The sequence below is a fragment of the Moschus berezovskii genome, chromosome 21 (genome assembly GCF_049115385.1).
Source record: "Moschus berezovskii isolate FMDL1 chromosome 21, NW_MosBer_1.0, whole genome shotgun sequence".
NCBI classification, from domain to species: Eukaryota; Metazoa; Chordata; class Mammalia; order Artiodactyla; family Moschidae; genus Moschus; species Moschus berezovskii.
In genome coordinates, this window is record NC_142480.1 from 28,336,252 (window position 1) to 28,358,242 (window position 21,991).

General features: G+C 40.1%; 2 protein-coding genes across 12 annotated transcripts in view; one reads left to right on the forward strand and one right to left on the reverse strand.

Moving 5' to 3' along the window:
- Positions 1-18,120, reverse strand: part of LOC148774521 (uncharacterized) — a 55,838-nt gene extending 37,718 nt beyond the window's left edge. The window contains exons 1-3 of the mRNA XM_088829708.1: positions 17,948-18,120; positions 16,888-17,744; positions 15,200-15,388 (exon numbers count right to left, since the gene is read on the reverse strand). Coding sequence (XP_088685834.1) covers positions 15,333-15,388; positions 16,888-17,744; positions 17,948-18,120 — 1,086 coding nt within the window. The 3' untranslated portion in view covers positions 15,200-15,332. The remainder of the gene's footprint in view (positions 1-15,199; positions 15,389-16,887; positions 17,745-17,947) is intronic.
- Positions 17,620-21,991, forward strand: part of HECTD1 (HECT domain E3 ubiquitin protein ligase 1) — a 76,750-nt gene continuing 72,378 nt past the window's right edge. For 10 of the 11 annotated variants that reach the window (XM_055418195.2, XM_055418193.2, XM_055418197.2 and 7 more), the window contains exons 1-2: positions 17,620-17,804; positions 19,094-19,367. In XM_055418195.2, coding sequence (XP_055274170.1) covers positions 19,228-19,367 — 140 coding nt within the window. In that variant the 5' untranslated portion in view covers positions 17,620-17,804; positions 19,094-19,227. The remainder of the gene's footprint in view (positions 17,805-19,093; positions 19,368-21,991) is intronic. The other variant, XM_055418194.2, reaches the window with a different exon arrangement.

Consider the following 21,991-nt stretch of genomic DNA (forward strand, 5'->3'; position numbering starts at 1 on the left):
AGCCTGCTATTTAAATATAAAGAAATAAATAATTGACAACATTTGTTGCCAATGATAAAATACAGAATTTTTGGAAAACCTGTACAGCCTGATGTGTTTATGATTTTTATGATGAGATCAATGGTGATGACAAATGTATATAATATCACCATTTTGATATTACATGCTGAAAGATGTTAACATTTGGAAGATTTGCATGATTCATTCACTCAATGAGCCAATATTTTTCTGAATGGCCACAGAGGATGTTACAAATTCATGAAGGGTAAAGAATCCATTCTCAGTACAACACACACAGATGCATGGATTTTAATGTAATGGTAGACAAAAAGTTAATTTGTTTGGTTTCAGATTCTACACTGTAACTAGACTATAAAGAAATTACCATTTGTTGAGATTTAGTATGCTGCTGCTGCTAAGTCACTTCAGTTGTGTCCGACTCTGTGTGACCCCATAGACGGCAGCCCACCAGGCTCCCCCGTCCCTGGGATTCTCCAGGCAAGAACACTGGAGTGGGTTGCCATTTCCTTCTCCAATGTATGAAAGTGAAAAGTGAAAGTGAAGTTGCTCAGCCGTGTCCGACCCTTAGAGACCCCACGGACTGCAGCCCACCAGGCTCCTCCATCCATGGGATTTTCTAGGCAATAGTACTGGAGTGATTTGCCATTGCCTTATACGACCTGTTAAAAAACAAAATTCAGCTGAGTGAATGTGCAGATCTAATTGGTTTTACTCAACAATTCATGAACTGGACAACATCCTGTCTGGAAAGCTGGAAAGCAAAAGTAAGGTTTTTAAAGGCAGAAAGAGGGTTGGGCAAAGCCGCTATTAACAAAAGAAAAGAAAGGATTGTTTCAGGCCAGGTTACCTTCTCTCAGGGTAAGGATAAGGATCTATCATGCAGATTACCTTTTCTTTCTTTCTCAGGGGAAGAAGGACACATGGACAAGGCCCATGCAACAGATTATCTCAATGGTGCTGACCAACCAGAGAATCCCAAACTAGCAGATTAAGCATACATCCCTGGGTGAAGTCAAAACTGCAATGATATCCTGTATTTAATCTATGTTTGGTATCAGGAGCTTCAGCATAAGTGACACCATTTGGGGCTCATGATTTTCTCTGAAAAAGTGAAAGTGTTAGTCAGTCATGTCCAACTCTTTGTGACCCCATGGACTATAAACCGCCAGGCTCCTATGTCCATGGGATTTCTCAGGCAAGAATAGTGGAGTGGGTTGTCATTTTCTTCTCCAGGGGATCTTCCCAATCCAGGAATCAAATCTGGGTCTCCTCTATTGCAAGTGGATTCTTTCCCATCTGAACCACTAGGGAAGCCCAGTTTTCTCTTTAACATACCCAAAAAGAATATCCACAAATTATCTGAAAGTAACATGCCAAAAAAAAGACACTTTTTGGTTTTAAATAATATTTAAGAATATAAAGAGGTCTTAAGATCAAAAAGAGAACCATTGCTCTAACTATTCTTACAAAGCTACTTTTCCCTTTTACCTTCACAAACTCTCCAAGTTCTTCTAAGGACTCAACGTAAGGAAAAGACAGAGAAACTTATAGGCCACTTTTATTATCTGTGTTGATACAACCTCTGAGGAAAGAACTGACTGATGAGAATGGAGGGGGGGGAGAGGAAAAGAGAGAAGAGATAATATCTCAAAGTATTATCCAGCACACATACAAAGCACTTTGCATAGTGCCTGCTCTAAGTAGCAGTCAACAAGGCTGGTATCACCATCTTTATCTTCATCACAATTATTACTGTTCTGTCTTGTCCATGTTTCTAAATTTTTTTTTAAGATCTTTATTTATTTTTGGTTACATGGGTTCTTCGATGCTGCATGTGGGCTTTCTTAGTTACAGTGAGCAGTGGCTACTCTGTTGTGGTACACAGTCTTCTCATTGCAGTGGCTTTTCTTACTGTAAAGCATGGCAGCTAGGGCACATGGGTTCTAGAGCACGAGGGCTTCAGGAGTTGCAGTTGGTTTAGAGGCAACTCTAAGCCAGAGGCAATGTGGGATCTTGCTTCCCTAGTGGCTCAGTGGTAAAGAATCTACCTGCCAGTGCAGGAAACACTGGTTCAATCCTTGGGTCGGGAAAGTCCCTCGGAGAAGGAAATGGCAACACACTCCAATATTCTTGTCTGGGAAATCCCATGGACAGAGAAGCCCGGTGGGGGTGGGTTGCATAAGAGTCAGACACTACTTATCGACTAAACCAAGAATGTGGGATCTTAGTTCCCCATCAGGGAACCCTCTTACCCTGCTTTTGGAGGCAGATTCTTAACCACTGGACTACCTGGAAAGTCCCCAGGTGTGGTATTTATATGCCAATGACTTTTATATTTCCACTGTCTTGAGACAATTATCCTAGAGTTTTCAACTCAGACCTTCCCATTTCTTTATGATTAAAAATACTGTCACCTCCTCAGACAGAGTGGGGGCCTATGACACTTGTAAATAGGTCACATTTGAGGAAATGTTTCCTCTTTTATCAACCCGGGGAGGGTTTAGGTTTTGAAACTATTATTTCTCTGAAGACCTTATATATATAGATAGATAGATAGAGATATAGATATAGACACGTTTTATTGAAGTGTACTTAACTGACAATGCTTTACTATTTATTTTCAGTTGTATCTCTGAAGGTCTTTTACATCAGGGGATATGCTTAAGCAGAAAGACTGAACTAAACATCATAATGAAAACCAGAAAGTAGCACTGTTATGGAGTCCAAGCTCGCTCTGCTCGCTACACAACAGGCCAATGAATCCGAGAGATGAGGTGTTGAGACAGGGAAAATGCCTTTATTCGGAAAGCCAGCTGACCGAGAAGACAGTGGTCTAATGTCTCAAAGTAACGATCTTCTGGAGGCCTGGATGCCAGGTTCTTTTACAGAGTCAGAGACAGAAGCAATGAGAAACTAAAGTCAAAATGCAGAGTAGAGAGGAAGAGGCTGAGAAGGAAAGCAACAAGGGTCTTCAGTCTTGCAAAACATCTCAGGGAACAGTCAGACTTTGGAAGACATGTGTTAATCTCTTCTATTCACAGGTGGGCAGTTCAGTTCAGTTCAGTCAGTCAGTCTTGTCTGACTCTGTGACCCCATGGACTGCAGCATGCCAGGTTTCCGTGTCCATCACCAACTCCTGAAGCCTGCTCAAACTCATGTTCTTCAAGTCGGTGATGCCATCCAACCATCTCATCCTCTGCTGTCCCCTTTTCCTCCCACCTTCAATCTTTCCCAGCATCAGGGTCTTTTCAAATGAGTCAGCTCTTTGCAACAGGTGGCCAAAGGACTGGAGTTTCAGCCTCAGCATCAGTCCTTCCAAAGAATATTCAGGACTGATTTCCTTTAGGATGGACTGGCTGGATCTCCTTGCAGTTCAAGGGACTCTTTCAAAAGTCTTTTCCACCATCACAGTTCAAAAGCATCAATTCTCGTCTTGTCTCAAAAGCATCAACTCTTGTCTTTTAGCTTTTCTTTTCAACAACTAATTTCCCCCCACTTCTCTTCTTTGTAAGTACCCCTAGACTTGGTAAAACCATAAAGAGTTCTGCTTCAAAGATTACTGTAGAACCTGTGCTAAGAAGGACAAAGGTTACATGCAAAACAATTTTGAGTATCAAAGTCATAGACAAAAGCGCTACTCAATATTGAAAGAAAATTGAATGGGTGTGCTTTGTATAAACTGAATCCTGTTTTTAGCTTTAGGCAAAATGTCTTCACTTGCTCCCATCGTATATCTCATTCTTGGCCATGGTCAATGAAAATCTATTGCTAATTTGATATAAATAATTAAAAGGTGATCCCTAGACTTCATTCTCTCATTTTAAAATTTCAAAATACTAGTGGACTAAAGAGCTGGTTTTTTTCTCTCTCATTCAGCAAAATATATCACAATGGGTTCCCACAGAAAGGACTTATATGTGACCACCAAACCCCACATCTCAGCGCTAAATAAATACAAACACACCAGAGAATATAGGAATATTTACTAAAAGTGATTTAGTAAAATCACTTTTCTTTAATTGCTGCCCCTGCTAGGGTAGAACTTCTCAATTTTAGGGTGCTGAAAAGTCATCTAGAGTGTTTAATGAACTATAGATTCCTGGACTCCACATTTAGAGGTTATGATTTGGTAGGTCTCAAGTAGAACCCAGGAATCTCTCAATTTACTAAATATCTTAGCTGATTCTGATTCAGGTGATCAGAAATACTATCCTGGGATTTTTACTACCGACTTAAAAGCTAAACATTCTTATTGGTTCTATTCTTGGCCAATTATTTTCAAATTTTTTAGTTTCTCCATTTTTCAAAACTGAGATGATCAGGCTGATCAATTTGATTCCTTGGGATAGGTAAAGTTGAACATAATTATGTTGGCATTTATTCCAGAAGACAGAGACCAATATGTTGAACAAAAAGAACTGCCTGCTTTAAACGAATGAGTGATTAAAATAACAAAATACGAATAATAAGCTAAAATCAAAACAACTGGGAATGGAGAAAGGAACGGGAGGAGGGTGTGTAACCTTTATGCAGCTAAACCAGAATCATCTCTCTCTGCTAGGTAGTTAGAATAGGAAAAAGGAGTCCAGAATGGCGGAGGCTAAAAGACAAGGAAGGGAAAAGCCCACGAAAACAAAACAAAGGAAGGTCCAAGGGCTGGAGTGAGGACTTCAGAGAAAACAAACAGCGCTCCTGGCTAGCCCAATTTACATAGGGCAGGCTCAGGGGGAGGAGAAAAAAACATATAAAAAGAGGGGCCAAAATTGGGCCAGGGGGCCTCCCTTCTCTTCAAGTATTTTGGGTTGGTATGCCCTCATGCCTCGAGGATGTCTTTTCCTTTACTTTCTAAATGAAACTGAGCTGTAACACGGACCTATAACACTGGTCCATCAGAGGGCTGTAACACTGATCTGTTTCTTCAAACTTTTGTTGCAACTAGACAGAACTGAGGAAATTACAAACTCCCCCAACACTGTGATAAAGATTCTCAATCCTAATCCATAATATCCTCATACTGCAGAGAGCTGTCACAAAGCACACGTGCTTATGAGGCAAATTTTTCTTTCATCTGTCGGCCTGCCCTGCCTACTGAGGTGTGTCAAGCCTGATAATTTCTGAAGGAGAAATATAAGCCACCAACATCAGAAACTAGTCCTGATAAACATGTAACCTCCATTTACATCAATCATTAAATTCTCCTACAAAGAACCTATCCTAAAGAAAAATCTAAAATATAATAAATAAATAAATATATATATATATATATACACATATTACAAACAAAACATTTGGGCTAGTGGTTATTTCTGCAGGGAAAAAAGAGAAGATGATGCAACTGAAGAGAAGCATACAGACAAGCTTCTAAGTTACAGGCAATGTTTTATTTCTTAAGTTGTAAGTGGATACTCAGCTGTTCATTTTATTATTAACCTTTACCGGTTCATATATGCTTTATATAAACTTTTATATAAATCACCTGAAATTTTTAAAATTTTACTAAAAAGTTGTATTTCAAATTGTAGTCATTTCAGAGTTATTCATAAAAACAAGCAGTCTATTTATTGGAAGGTTTAAAGTGAACACTGGTTCAGCTATACACTGAATGGAAAGTCATTCAGTTATTTTAAATATGGTTATGTAGCACTATGGGCAAAAGAAAGCTTATGATAAGTTACCAAAAATTATGTGACAAAGTCTTTTAACTGTTAAGTTTTAATAACATGATTATTACAACTAAGTGAAACAGTTCAAAGAATAGGAATGGATGCTACTATGATATCATGACTATTTTCAGCAAAAAAATAATGAGCATTTTCCCCCTTGCTTTTTCTAATTATCTTTAGTGTCATTATATTGTTTTTAATAATTAAACTTTCTATTACAACAACAACAAAAATTCCCCCCAAACCATTTTTTCTAATTATCTTTAGTGTCATTATATTGTTTTTAATAATTAAACTTTCTATTACAACAACAACAAAAATTCCCCCCAAAAATTCCCCCCAAACCATATAAATCAACATGACCAGAAATTGTACTGGCTTCCAAGATTTTATACAGGTGAAAGTTTTCATGAAAAAGCAATAAAAAGTCAGAAAATAACATCTTTCCCTTAGAAATGCTTCTCAGTAGCCTCTCAGACTCTGCACCTCAAAGGAAATGCCTTGTGCTAAGATTCAATTGTTTGCCAAGAGCTGAGTTTCCCCTCCTTTTGGTTCCTATCATTGGCCAGCTTGCCTTTCTATCACCAACGACCTCCAGTATCTTGGTCACACACACCTCAAGGCAAGAAGCTGACTAATCCTAATGCTGGGGCGGCAACCTTTCACACAGTGCCCACTGCTACTCATTGCACAATATATTTGACTGGGAATGATAAATGCCATGGTTTACATTTGACTCCAGTCACTCTGTTAGTGCCAGCTGCTTAAGTGGGTAAATATCACCCACTGCCTTTAAAAAGTCGCTGACATTATGTTTCAGCCTCCCTAATGTTGTGTAACATGAGACAGGGGAGCACGGCAGAATCTATGAGGAAGAATTGGAAGCAGATGAGGATATTAATCAACTTGGTCCTTATTTCTTAAAGAAATGAAAAGCTGAACACATAATAAGTTGTAGCTACAAATAAACTTATTTTCAAGATTTAGAATTTAAGAACTTGACCGGGTAAATGAATCAACACTCTTCAGTTCAGTTCAGTTCAGTTCAGTCGCTCAGTCGTGTCCGACTCTTTGCGACCCCATGAATCACAGCATGCCAGGCCTCCCTGTCCATCACCAACTCCCGGAGTTCACTCAATCTCATGTCCATCGAGTCAGTGATGCCATCCAGCCATCTCATTCTCTGTTGTCCCCATCTCCTCCCACCCCCAATTCTTCCTAGCATCAGACTCTTTTCCAGTGAGTCAACTCGACACATGAGGTGGCCAAAGTATTGGAGTTTCAGCTTCAGCACCAGTCCTTCCAATGAACACCCAGGATTGATCTCCTTTAGAACCTTAACATGTTTCTATTAGTCCACGATAAGAAGTAAATCTCTCTAGGAGGCAGGAACATTTTTTCAGTTGACCAAAGTAAGTCAATCAGGGAAAAGTAATTGTCCTACTGTCTAAAATTCTGTCTTAATTTTATCACTTTTACAATACAGAATGTGTTTGACTGAAGAAACCATTATAAAAAGAAGGTTCTGTGGTTTGTTTCTTGAGACTGCAAGTTGCCTCTTAAAAAAACCCTATAGCCATTCTCGGGCTTCCCAAGTGTCTCAACTGGGTAAAGAACATGCCCACAATGCAGGAGACACCGAAGATATGGGTTCAATATGGGTTAATTCTTGGGTCGGGAAGATCCCCTGGAGGAGGGCATGGCAACCCACTCCAGTATTCTTCCCTGGAAAAATCCCATGGACAGAGGAGCCTGGCAGGCTATAGTCCATAGTTTACAAAGAGTCAGATACAACTGAAGTGACTGAGCACACAGCACATAGCCATTCTCAGGTGAGGGGGGAAGACAGGGGGGAAAAAACCCAAGTGAGAGGAGAATAAGGGTTTCAATTGTGATTTGTTCTAAAAATAAATATTATCCTCCCTAGATCCTTATGTCTGTGGGAATATGCAGCACATACAGGTCGGTCCATTTGCTGAGGCTACATTAGTTATTTTTAGTCTTCTATCTCCTACGTACATAGTGTGGCAGTAACACTAATATAAAAACCACATGCAAATTTTGTTTGCTAACAAGATTCCAGACCACTAAAGAAAGGACATGGGGTTCTTTAGCTAAAGAAAACAAGGAATAGCAAAATACATTTCTTTTTCATTGGTTACAAGGAGTGTGCTTTGAAATTGGGCAATAGAGAAAGGCAAAGGCTAGCTTCCCTTTGATAAGGTAGAATCATATGGAAAATTATTCAATGGTTAGCAAGATTACATTCTAATCAATCTGGCTACATCTCCTCAAGACTGAGGATAAAGGAAGGTCCTTAGAATAAGTATCTTTGTATAATAGGTCTGAATCACACTAAGACACACTAACCAGATTATCTACTTTGACTTGCTCTTTCATTAATATTCAGAAATTACCATGGTTGGAACCTCATTAACTGACAAAACCTGACAAAACCTGAGTGTGGAAGGTGTTTCAAACTTGGACTTGTTTCCAAACTTGGACTTGTTTCCAAAATGAGCGAAAGGCAAAACTCACCTTCTGCTTGATGAATCAGCAATAACTACCCTATTGTTCTAGGTGTAATTGGTGCTCCTGCTAAAATTCAATGCTTAAATATCTGTGATGAAGAATTTCACCTGTGGCCCCTAGATATACAGGAATTATTTTAAATCTCATTTTACCACAGTTATTATTTTTTAGTGGAGGCAAAGAAAATGGCCAGAATAGATTTTATGGGTTATACTTCAAATGTGGTGATGCTGGCCCTGGCTTGTTATGTCCAAGGGGAATATGATTATTTTCTTCCCTAAAAACAAAACAAAACAAACTGATAGGAAGAACAGACCTCAGGAAACAGGAGACAAAGAAAACATATTCAATCTATTCTCAAGACTTGGGCTTCCCAGGTGGTGCTAGTGGTAAAGAACCCACCTGCCAAAGCAGGAGACGTAAGAGATATGAGTTTGATCCCTGGGTCGGGAAGATACCCTGAAGGAGGGCATGGCAACCCACTCTAGTATTCATGCCTAGAGAATCCCATGGACAGAGGAGTCTGGTGGGATGCAGTCCACAGGGGTGCAAAGAGTCAGACAGTACTGAAGTGACTTAGCACGCACTGAAGACTCAGACATAATCCGTCCCCCTACCCTTACTCGCCCGTCAAATTCACTTCAAATAGCTCAGAGTTAGGGTTATGCTGGGTTATGGCTGGATTTTTGAAATGAAATTGGCTGAGGAACAGGTATTCACTATATTGGGGAGTATTCATTATTTGTATTTTCTTCAGAGAAATATACCTAGGAAGCAATTTGCAAATTGAAGGATTTTATTTGTTTTTTACAAAGCATATTGCAAATAGCAATCAATCATCTGAAGCAGTTTTCATAATTTATTTATTCTCAGTCATTTTCTCCCTCCTGTTGGAATACTAGTCTATAATGTTATTATAAAGGTTTTGAACTCCTTTCTGTTCATTAGGTACTAGACTAGAATTACAAGAGAACTTCTGTCATCTGTGGTAGGACCTATAGTAGGGAGAATGGTACATTTAAAGTCAGCAGTCAAATATGGCCAAATGCTATTCTCTCTACTTTCAGGTTAAGGGAATCGAAGCCTGGATAAAGAATAAATGGTTTAATCCAGATTACAAAATCAATCAATGGACTGAAAACCATTAGCAGATGCTAAGACTCTTGATTCAAAACTCAGTCTTTCCACTAAACCACATTACTTTAGATAATTACAGTGTAAAAAAACTATTGAAATGGGAAAATATCTGAGGGAAGTAGCATATGTAAACTGAATATTTTGAAAAGAATTTAATGAGAGTTTAAAGGCAATACATGATGTACAAAGCACTAGTAAAGGTAAATACACAGGTAAACATAAAAGATAGTATAAATGTATTTTTGTTTGTAATTCATTCTTGCACCTGATTTAAGAGACAACTGCATAAAGTACTGATTATAAAAGTGAGTTGATGGGTATGTGATGTATAAAGATGTAATTGTATGCCAGTAATAGTACACTGGAGAAGAGAAGAAATAGCTACATGGAATAACATTTTTGTATACTACTGAAATTCAGTTGCTATTAATCCAAGCTCGATTATTTTTATGTTAAGATATTAACTCTAATCCCTAGCATAACCACTAAGAAAACAACTCAAAAATATACAGAAAAAGATACAACAAAGGAACGGAAATGATATACCAGAAAATAACTATTTAACAAAAGAGAAAGCAGTAATGGAGAAATATACATACAACACACAATAAACAAGTAACAAAATGGCCAATGTAAAAACTATGCTATCAATAATTTCCTTAATTGTAAATAGACTAAACACTCCAATCAAGAAGTATACATTTGCAGAACGGATTAAAAAATTTCAACTATATATGCTGTCTGAAAAAAGATAAGTTAGATTCAGATACGAATAAATTGCCATGAAAAGAATGGAAAAATATATACCATATAAACAGTAACCCAAAGTGAGCTGGAGTGGCTACACTAACATCAGACAAAAGAGATTTTAAGGGAATTCCCTGGCAGTCCAGTGGTTAAGATTCTGCTTTCATTGCCTACAGCCTGGATTTGATCCCTGGTCAGGGAACCAGTATTCTTGCCTGGAGAATCCCAGGGATGGGGGAGCCTGGTGGACTGCCGTCTATGGGGTCACACAGAGTTGGACACGACTGAAGTGACTTAGCAGCAGCAGCAGCAGGGAACTAAGATCCCATAACTCGAGTGCCCCTCCCAAAAAAAGATTTTAAGACAAAACTGTTACTAGAGGCAAAAAGGCAAAGAAGGATATAGTTAAACGTTAAAATGGTCAATCTGTCAGGAAGACATAACTATAAATATATACGCAACTAACAGCAGATCCCTAAAATACGTGAAGTAAAAACTAATAAAACTGATGGGAGACACAGACAATTCAACAATAATAGTTGAAGACTTCACTTTCAATGATGACTAGAACAACCAAACAATTGATTAATAAGGAAATAGAAGACTTGAAAAATACTATTAAAAAAAAATACTACAAACCAACTAGACCAGAAGGATATTCACTCAACAAAAACAGAATACACATAAAAACATCTCCATGACTTAAAGTAAGTACAAAACATGTACACTTAAAGCTATAAAATATTACTGAAAGATTAAAGATGAACTAAATAAATGAAAGATATTTCATGTTTATGAGTTGGAAAACGCTATTAAAATGGCAATACTTCTCAAACTGATGTACATACTCAGCATACTCTCTATCAAAATCAGAGTTTGGTTTTGTTTTTAATTTTTTTTTTTTGCCACACTGCATGGCTTGCAGGATCTTATTTTCCTGAGCAGGGATCCAATCCCGGTCCCCAGCAGTGGAAGCTCAGAGGCCTAACCACTGGACCACCAAGGAATTCCCAACAGACCTTGTTTAGACACGGAAACAATCTAAATGTCCATTGACAGATGAATGGATGAAGAAGATGTAGTTCATAGGTACAATGGAGTATACCTCAGGCGTAGAAAAGAACGAAAGAATGCCATTTGCAACAACACAGACAGACCGAGAGATTATCATACTAAGTAAGACAGAAAGATAAATATGATATCATACATATATGCAATAGAAATAATGCTACAAACAAACTAATCTATAAAACAGAAATAAAGTCACTGATGTAGAAAACAAACTTATGGTTACCAAAGGGGAAGGTTCAGTTCAGTCCCTCAGTCGTGTCCGACTCTTTGCAACCCCATGAACCGCAGCACGCCAGGCCTCCCTGTCCATCACCAACTCCCGGAGTTCACTCAAACTCATGTCCATCGAGTCGGTGATGCCATCCAGCCATCTCATTCTCTATCGTCCCCTTCTTCTTCTGCCCCCAATCCCGCCCAGCATCAGACTCTTTTCCAGTGAGTCAACTCGTCGCATGAGGTGGCCAAAGTATTGGAGTTTCAGCTTTAGCATCAACCCTTCCAATGAACACCCACAATTGATCTCCTTTAGAATGGACTGGTTGGATCTCCTTGCAGTCCAAGGGACTCTCAAGAGTCTTCTCCAGCACCACAGTTCAAAAGCATCAAGTCTTTGGCGATCAGCTTTCTTCACCGTCCAACTCTCACATCCATACATGACCACAGGAAAAACCATAGCCTTGACTAGATGGACCTTTGTTGGCAAAGTAACGTCTCTGCTTTTTTTTTAGACACACACAAAAAAGAGAGTTCCTACATATATGGAGTTACCCAACTTCCCCAAATGTTACTAGGATGCCATAGTTGAAATAAGTGAGTTTCAAGAAGGCAATTGACAATATTTCCTCCAAAATTTTGGATATAAATATGTTCATTCTGTATTATAAGACTCAATTTTGGTTTTCATTTTCTTAGCATTGTGAGTTTTTAAACAAAAGTACATTAAAATTCCTATCATCAAGGAGGAAGTAAGTGAGTCGGGTTATAAATACTGTTAGGTAAAGCTGTTACCTGAACAACTACACCATGAGAATGCTATTTAATGGATAAATAACTGCTTGGTAAAAGGTTTGTCATTCATCAGAGCTTTTGTTTTGGCCATATTCTGTCCAACACCTTTATCTAATTGACTACTAACAAAGAATCTGGGGGGATAGCTGATACCTTTCACTACCCAGTCAGGATTCAAAGAGATTGCCATAGGATGCAGTATTGATACAACCAACAAGACAAAATTTAGTAAGTCTAAACATTAAGGACAAAAATATCAACTGCTAAATTAAAAGACTGAAGGAAAGTTGGCTTGGCAGTTCAGGGAGCAAGAAGGAAGGACTTTAGTTCAGCAAATTCTGTATGAGCCAAAAGAGTGATGTGACTGTCACTCTCTGAACCCAATGCAATGGAAGATGGCATTCCTTTGTCCTGGTCTGACCACCTTTAAAGCACAGTTTCAGGCTTAGGAGTTCTTAATTAAAGTATGTCAGGAGACATTAGAACATGACCAAGGAGGGTAAAGCCATTGCAGGAACTAGACTTATTTTTCTGGGAGAAGAGAGGGTGTGGGAATCATGACTGTTGTCTTTGTTTGGTGACCTGTCCTATGGAAGAGGGAGCAGACCTAGGATGCAACACCAGACAGCTGAACTAATAATGTAATATTATTAATAGCAGGCACTTTTGAGTGTTTATTTAATAGTGGTAGGCATTTTTATGCATTATCTTGTTTAATATTATTATTCTATGTGGGGTTAGTTTCTATTATCATCTTAATCTTATAGATTAGGAAAACAAAGCTCAGAGAGGCTAAAGTAACACACACAGCATGTCAAAGTAGCTGATGTCCATAGGGAATTAATATTTGTAATACATTTAGAAGGGTGTTAGTGTGTGATAAGTACCTAATAAAATCTAGCTGCAATAATAATAAGTATTATAATAATTATATTTAAATATTATTGTTGTTGTATTGACTTAGGCCAGTGGTTCTCAGCCTTGAGCCTTGGCTATACATTTGAATCACTTCAAAAAATACTGATGTCCAGATTCTATGTTCAGAGACACTGACTGAACTGGCCTGAGAAATGGCCTGAGCATCTGACATTTTAAAAGTTCCCCAGGTAAAGAAAACATTCACAAAGACACATCTGATAAATACTATTATCGAAATATACAAAGAACTCTTACAATTCAACAGTAAGATGAACAATCGGCTTAAAAAATGGGCAACAGATCCGAATGACACCTCACTGAAAAAGATAAACAGATGGCAAATGACTATATGAAAAGATTAAAAGAAAAATATACTTTCATAAGTATATGAAAAAAAATGTTTCATATCATGTCAGCAGGGAATTGAAAATTAAAATAATATACCATTATACATCTGTTAAGATGGTGGGCAAAATCCAAAACACTGACAACAACAAATGCTGAAGGGACTGTGGAGCAATAGCAACTTTTACTGCATATGGAAATGCAAAATGAGGGAAATACCTTGGTGGTCCAGTGGTTAGGATTAGGTGCTCTTGATCCTTGGTCAGGGAACTAAGAGCCCACAAAATGCGTGGCAGTATCAAAACAAAAAAAAAAGCAAATGGTACAGCTACTTTGGAAGGCAGTTGAGCAGTTTCTTACAAAGTAAACATATTCTTGCAGGAGGGAGAAAGAATTAGATGAAGGTAGTTGACTCACTGGAAAAGAGTCTGATGCTGGGCGGGATTGGGGGTGCAAGGAGATGGGGACGACAGAGAATGAGATGGCTGGATGGCATCACTGACTCGATGGACATGAGTTTGAGTGAACTCCGGGAGTTGGTGATGGACAGGGAGGCCTGGCATGCTGTGATTCATGGGGTCGCAAAGAGTCGGACACGACTGAGCGACTGAACTGAACTGAGTCAAAAGGTACAAATTTCTAGTTATAAGAAAAATATGTACCAGGAATGTAATTTATAACATAGTAATAATTAATAACCTCAGATATGCAGATGACACCACCCTTATGGCAGAAAGTGAAGAGGAACTCAAAGGCCTCTTGATGAAAGTGAAAGAGGAGAGTGAAAAGTTTGGGTTGAAGCTCAACATTCAGAAAACAAAGATCACGGCATCTGGTCCCATCACTTCACAGGAAATAGATTGGGAAACAGTGGAAGCAGTGTCAGACTTTTATTTTTTTGGGCTCCAAAATCACTGCAGATGCTGATTGCAGCCAGGAAATTAAAAGATGCTTACTCCTTGGAAGGAAAGTTATGACCAACCTAGATAGCATATTAAAAAGCAGAGACATTACTTTGCCAAGCAAAGTTCGTCTAGTCAAGGCTATGGTTTTTCCCGTGGTCATGTATGGATGTGAGAGTTGGACTGTGAAGAAAGTTGATCGCTGAAGAATTGATGCTTTTGAACTGTGGTGTTGGAGAAGACTCCTGAGAGTCCCTTGGACTGCAAGGAGATCCAACCAGTCCATTCTAAAGGAGATCAATCGTGGGTGTTCATTGGAAGGACTGACGCTAAAGCTGAAACTCCAATACTTTGGCCACCTCATGTGACGAGTTGACTCACTGGAAAAGAGTCTGATGGTAGGAGGGATTGAGGGTGGGAGGAGACGGGGACGACAGAGAATGAGATGGCTGGATGGCATCACCGACTCGATGGACATGAGTTTGAGTGAACTCTAGGAGTTAGTGATGGACAGGGAGGCCTGGCATGCTATGATTCATGGGGTCGCAAAGAGTCAGACACGACTGAGCGACTGAACTGAACTGAACTGAATAATAATTAACAGTGCTGAACATTATAAATGAAAGCTGCTAACAGACTAAATCCTAAGAGTTCTTTCTCATCACAAGGAAAAAGTATTTTTTCATCTGTAATGTGTTATCTATATGAGATGATGGATAGGTTCACCAAACCTATTGTGGTAACCATTTCATGACATATGTAAGTCAAATAATTATGTTGTATTCCTTAAGATTACACAGTGCATTATGTTAATTATATCTCAATAAAAATGGAAGGAAAAAAGAACATTCTTACCATACAATCCAGAAACTGTGGTCCTTAGTATTTATCCAAATAAGTTGAACACTTCTGTCCATGTAAAAACTTGCACCTGAGTCTTTATAGCAGTACTTTTATTGCCAAAACTTGGAAATATCCAAGATGTTCTTCAGTAGGTGGATGAATAGACTCTGGTACTTCTAGACAACAGAATATTATTTGGCCCTAAAAACAAGCAAACAAAAAAATGAGTTATTAAGCCATGAAGAGAATCTTACATGCATATTATTAAATGAAAGAAAACAATATGAAAAGGCTATATATTATATGATTTCAACTATGCAACATTCTGAATAAGGTAAAACAATAGACTCAGTGAAAAGATTAGTGGTTGTCAGGGGCTAGGTGAGAGTGGGATGAATAGGTAGAGCACAGGTGATTTTTAGGGCAGTGAAAATATTCTGTACATTATAATGGCGGATATGTCAAGATATGTTTGTTTAATCCCACAGAGTATATACAACACTAAAAGTGAACTCTAAAGTAAACTATGGAATTTGAGTAATAATAATATATTGACATACATTCATTGTCAGAAATGTACTAGGCCGTGTAGTACTTTTGACAGCTGTGCATGTATAGGGGCATTTATAAAACATTTGCATGTATAAAACATTTTTAAGATTTATTTCTTCTCCATCCGAACTGTCTTCCTATTGTCAAAAACTAGGCCCTTTCTCTCTCCACTACTGGAGGATTTTTCCAATCTCCCAGTTAATCTCCTTGTCCAGGTAGTTCCTATTAGCTATTATGGACACTCTTGCCCTATACACCTTTGTAAGACTCTTTAGAACTTTTCTAATCAATGTTCTAGTCCAGAACTTGATACTTTACTTCAGCATAAATTCTGTATCCCACACATTTAAGTCCCTGCTGACTTTAGTTCCTATTTTCTCCATCATTGCTTAACACTGCTTTTTGCTTGAGGCACAGGTCCTCTTCCCTTTGTTTCAGAACTAATCAGGTTTTGCTTTATTCTTCCTTCTCCCTTGCAGTGTTCACATTCTACCCATCTCGTCAAGGTCCAAAATAAATGCCACTTCCTCCTTGAAGATTTTCCTGGCAGCTCCAAGTCACATTCATAGCTCACAAATAATTCTTCTTATGTCGGGAAAAGATAGTGGAATCCTCAACTCTTATCTCTTAATTTGACCTATGAGCAGGAGACCTAGGAACCTCACCTGCTACAGTGGGACATGTATCTACAGATATTCGAGGTGCAAATGTGTAATTTACAAAATACTAGTTCTTCAAAGATATGCAGCAGCTCCTCTGCTTAAAGGAACACGCCTCAAACACTAACACTCATTTTTATTTTTTAAATACAGTGGATGTATGGGGCATGGGTTTACTCATCTCACAAACCAAGGGATTCATTTCTTGATTAAAAAAAAAGAAAGCTATATTCACATTTCCAACTAATTATGTCTCAACTGTTTCCAAGCGCGTCTCATAAGCAGGCATATCTTGTTTTCAACGCGTGTGAAATAAAACGTTCAAAGGGAATAAATATGGACATACTTAAGATCACAACCCATAGAAAAAGTCGAAAGCACACTCGAGGTACTGCTGCTTCCTGGGAACGCCACCGGGCCTGAATTCAAACCTTTTGGAACCTCAGCTCTCCCGTCTGTACAGTGGAGAGGATACTCGACAGAATTTACCTCCCAGGGTTGCGGTGCAAGGTTTTCTTTCTGAACCGCCGGGCAGTTTGCCTCCCAGGACCGAAGGGTGGCGCTTTTCTTCCCGCGACGCACTTCCGTGCGCGAGGAGGGGTGACCAGCGAGGAGGAGGAGAAGCTCGGGCCGGAGGCCCGGCCGCAGAGGCGGGAGGCCGGGCCAGGACAGGTTGGGCCGCAGCTTTGACGTGCAGCGTGGGGGCTTTCAGCAGCAGCACGCCAAGTGTGTACACACTTTGCAAAACACGCCGAGCGTGCGTGCGCCCGTGTGTGCGCGGTGTTGGGAGCGCGCTTGAATTGACCACGAAACGGGAAGGCGCAGAGCGTACGATAGGAAAGCGACAGCTGACGAGGCCGAGGGAGCCGGTGACCCTCGGTAGCGGCGACGAAGCGACCGGTAGCTCCGCGCCCCAGCGCTCTGCGACCCCGCGCCTCGGGTCGACGGGTCTCCACAGCGCCCCACGTGGCGGCCGGCGGGGTCGCAGCCGGCGGAGCCCCTTTGCTCCGCCTCCGCGGCGCGCTGCTGCCCTCCGCAGCTTCCCTGCCCGGCTCTCCCCCGACCCTCCTCCCTTCCCCCTCCCGGATAGCGATGGACGCGGCCTCCCCCCGCCGCCGCCGCCGCCGGCAGCACGGCGCGGGCCTCTAAGCTGCAGGGCCTGAGGAGCCGCGTGCCGGGGACGGGACGTGAGCTGGCTGCCGCCGGCCTGGGGAACCTCTGGCTTCCCTGTCACCCGGTCCCCGCGGAGGAAGGGGAGGGACAAGGCGCGGCTTTTCCTGTGCCGCCAGCCCGGCTCGACCTGCGCGGCCTGCGGCTTCCTGGGCACTCGAGGGCCGCGGCCGGGCCTGGCTCAGCCCGCGGCCTGCTTGGAGCTGGACCGGAGCGGTTTGAGACGACAGGCCTGGGTAAGAGCTTGAGGAAAGGGGCCGCAGGAGCGCCTTCAGCGGTCGGAAGGGTCAGGCCTGGTTCCGGGATCAGGGATGCCGGGCGGTAGCCCGGGAGCGAGACCCCAGCCCCTGGTGAGGTCGGCGGGCTGCCGCCGACTCACCCGCTTGGCCCCTTTGTTTCCCTCCCCCGACCCTGCCCACGGCGGGCCCCGGCTTGTCTAAGCCCGAGCCCGTGGCTGGCCCGCCTTGTCCTTGAGAAAGGATCGTCGCCCGACGGGGCCAGGGACGTCCCGCCGGGCCTCGGAGTTCCGGGCGCCGCTCCCGGGAGACCCATCGCCCTGCCTGCTCCGGCCTCCTCCTCTCGGGTAGAGAGGCTCGCAGCTCCACCTCCAAAACTTACCCTCGACACAGGTAGCTAACTTAGCCGGGTTTGGTTCGGGAAAACCGGAGCGCGGTGCCTGCGTCTCCCGGCGCCGGGTCGGCTGGGCCCTGAGTTTTGGGTCACCCTTGCATATCGCCGCCGTTGGGTGCCCACCGGAACCTGCCGCTGGATTTTTGCACCTGCAGCTGGGTTACAGGGGACCCAACGCTGTCCCCTCGTCCGAGTGCTTATGAGTTTTTGTATTGACTTGCCTGTTGGGGCTGCTTCTCTGTTGTTGCTGCTGCTGTTGTTTTTAACCAACTGCCCCATTCGGTGGGGATGGGGAAAGAGGACCGCAGGTTGGCCTGTGTTCTGATCTGTAACGTGTTAGTCCATTGCACTTACTTGTAGCATTTCTTTTAAACTTTTAAGAACAGTTGCTGCTACTGCCAAAATTCCTAATCAAATCATAGATAGATCTTATATATCGTTTGTATTTGGACATTTTCAGGATAACAGTAAATTAAATCAGCAGAATTTAAGAAATTGAAGGTAATTTTAAAGTAGAGATTTGATTTGGAGGGGAATTGGATCAAAGTGCTAAGTTTCCTTAAAATACTGAATCTAATCCTTAGCAGATCAGCTTTGGGTGACGGATGGGGAAAGAAGTTTTCTGGAAAAAAAAAACCCTCAGTAAGGTGGTGTTTGCCTTTTGGCAAACACGTTCGTGATAGCAATAGTCGGATCCGAAGCTTGTTTGACTGTCTTTGACAAAGACGGCTCTGGTTTCCAGTTTAAGCAGCAGCCTAATCAGCTTATACTCTTGTGCGAAACTGGTTTTTATTTAGTACAATGTATGAAGTTAAACCCGAGGAATAAGGAAAGTTGGAAAACTACGGTTAAGTACACTATCCAAACATACTTAAGAGTCTTTTCTAATTCCTAGGACACCAAGAAAATCTGGCTCTAGCTGATGTAAAAGAAAAAAAAAAAAAATTAAACCCCCGCTGTTCAGTCCTGGACATTTAAAGGACTTTTTGCCTTTGCTTTTTAAATTTAAGCAAAGAAGCCTAAAAAACAATGGCAGATGTGGACCCAGATACATTGCTGGAATGGCTGCAGATGGGACAAGGAGATGAAAGGGACATGCAACTAATAGCCTTGGAACAGCTATGCATGCTGCTTTTGATGTCTGACAACGTGGATCGTTGTTTTGAAATGTAAGTACAACCCTTCGTCATCTTCCTTTGGGGGTGCTTTAGTAACATGTACGTAACATGTTTTCAACCATCTGCTGATTTGAGTTTGTATGGAATTTTTCTTTAGTGAGTTTTTTTTAATATAAATTTATTTATTTTAATTGGAGGCTAATTACTTTACAATATTGTATTGGTTTTGCCATACACTGACATGAGTCTGCCACAGGTGTACCTGTGTTCCCCATCCTGAACCCCCCTCCCTCCTCCCTCCCCATCCCATCCCTCTGGGTCATCCCAGTGCACCAGCCCCGAGCACCCTGTATCATGCATCGAACCTGGACTGGCGATTTGTTTCACATATGATAATATACATGTTTCAATGCCATTCTCCCAAATCATCCCACCCTTGCCCTCTCCCACAGAGTCCAAAGACTGTTCTATATATCTGTGTATCTTGCTGTCTCGCATACAGGGTTATCCTTTCCATCTTTCTAAATTCCATATATATGCGTTAGTATACCGTATTGTTGGTTTTCTTTCTGGCTTACTGCAGTCTGTATAATAGGCTCCAGTTTCTTTAGTGAATTTTAAAACTTATCTTTTGAAAAGTTTTTGTAGTTTTGCATTTACAATCTTCTAAGAAATAAAAATTTGTAGGTAAACTAACTCCAGTAACGATAATTGTGATGACACAAATACATGTTTGTTGATTGAATAGGAATTAGTGGAGAATGCTAATTCTACCCCGTAACCTGACTGATTCATTTTCAGAACATGTCATGAACTGAGAAAATGCAAATGCTTCTTTATTCTGTATCAAGAAATTGACTTGAAATTGATATGAAAATACAGATAATAATGAATACATTTCCAACTGCCCTTTCTTCATTAGTAGTTTTAGGACACTGGGTTTTTTTTTGGCATTGTTGTTTTGGGATTTTTGTTTGTTTTTTGTTTTTTTGGTGGCACTGTGCAGCTTTCTGGATCTTAGTTCCCCAACCAGGGATTGAACCCAGGCCACTGCAGTGAAAGCACTGAGTCCTAACCACTAGACTGTCAGGGTATTTCCTGTACTTTTGTTAAAGCAAATCATAGCTTTGTAAATTTCAGTTTGGAGAGGGTATAAATTGAATGTTAACCACATGGCATAGTTTTTGGATTAGTAGAAGCAGATTGAGATTTGAGAGTTTAAGCAGTTTTATTTAGAGGATTGTGTAGAATTTGTGCAAAAATGTAAAGGAATCATTACTAGATTGGCCATTAATGCGTTGTTTTTCCTCTTATGTGATACTTGACCAGTTAGATTAACCATTCTTCTAAATGCTGGACCCGTTTGTTTTTTATTTATTTTATATTTATAACTTTAAATTCTGGTGATAAGTAAATGAAAACTCAGATGCTTCTATATTGGTTTTAATGCCATTTTGAAGTAATTAGTAGAAAATGTTTGAGATGTTGACAAAATTTGGTATAATTATCTTAATTTCTTTAAGGTGGGAATAAGGCTGTATTACTAAATTGATGTATTTTTGATCATCTTCATTTTTGAATGAATCATTAATGAGATGAATTAATAAATGAATAATTAATAATCTTAGTTGTCAGTCCCATTGAGGCAGTACTATTAAGATAAAAATCCTTATGAACAAAGTTTCCAAATCGCAGTCTGTGACTCGTTTATTTCAAGTGGTTATTGTTATTGGCAAACTTTGAGAACATAATAATTTAGCCCCTCTGTTAACACTTGTTTTGGTCAGAATCACTGAACAGTGAATTAGAGTTTTGAGCATTCATAGCTTTCATTAGAGGGTTTTCATTAACCTGAGAATTACTTTTGGTATTTTAAAAAGTCGTACATACCAGTCACATCAACTGTCATATCCTCCATTAAGTACTAACAGGTAGTAGTAGAGGTATTTGTAATGATATTTTTAATAAGTGTCTTTATATTGAAACAGTTTTAAAGGAAGTTGTTAAAATGTCAAACTCATCAATGTGAAATCCTACCGTCCTAATATAATTGTTATTCTTTTCATTATCCTTTCCAGACTTTAGTCATATTTGATACAATGTGGATGAAATCGAAATCAGATGCAATTTATATTTTTTATTTACTAAGTGTAGGTATAAGAGAATTTCAAATTGGAATGGTTCAGTTATTTAGCATATCAGTAGTTTGTCTATCAAAAGTAGACATTTCATTAAATTTATGACAGTTGTTTCTTAAACCTTTAGCTTGCTTTCTTTGTGCAGCAGCCAGATTTTGTTGTCAGAAGGAAAATTGTCTTTAGTTTCTTTAAAACAGAGATGCACATTGGTGAGGTAGAAAGAATGGCTGTGTGTCGTCAGAGACCTGGGTTCAGATTCTTGGTTTGCTAAATGAAGTTTACCCCTTGAGAGCTTTACTTTCTTCCTCTGTAAAAATGACAGTAATCTCATATCTGGTTCGCTCCTTGTGAGGAATAAAGGGAAGAATGTGAAAAATTCTTTTGAATAAAGAGAGCTAATTTAATGTCATTAAATATCTAATGTTGAATTTTATTTGGAGACTTTATTTCATGAAACTGGTGGGTTTTGAAGAACCTTTAAAAATTCTTTGAAACAGTCAACAAGACGGGAAAAGCAGGATGATGTGCACATTTTAA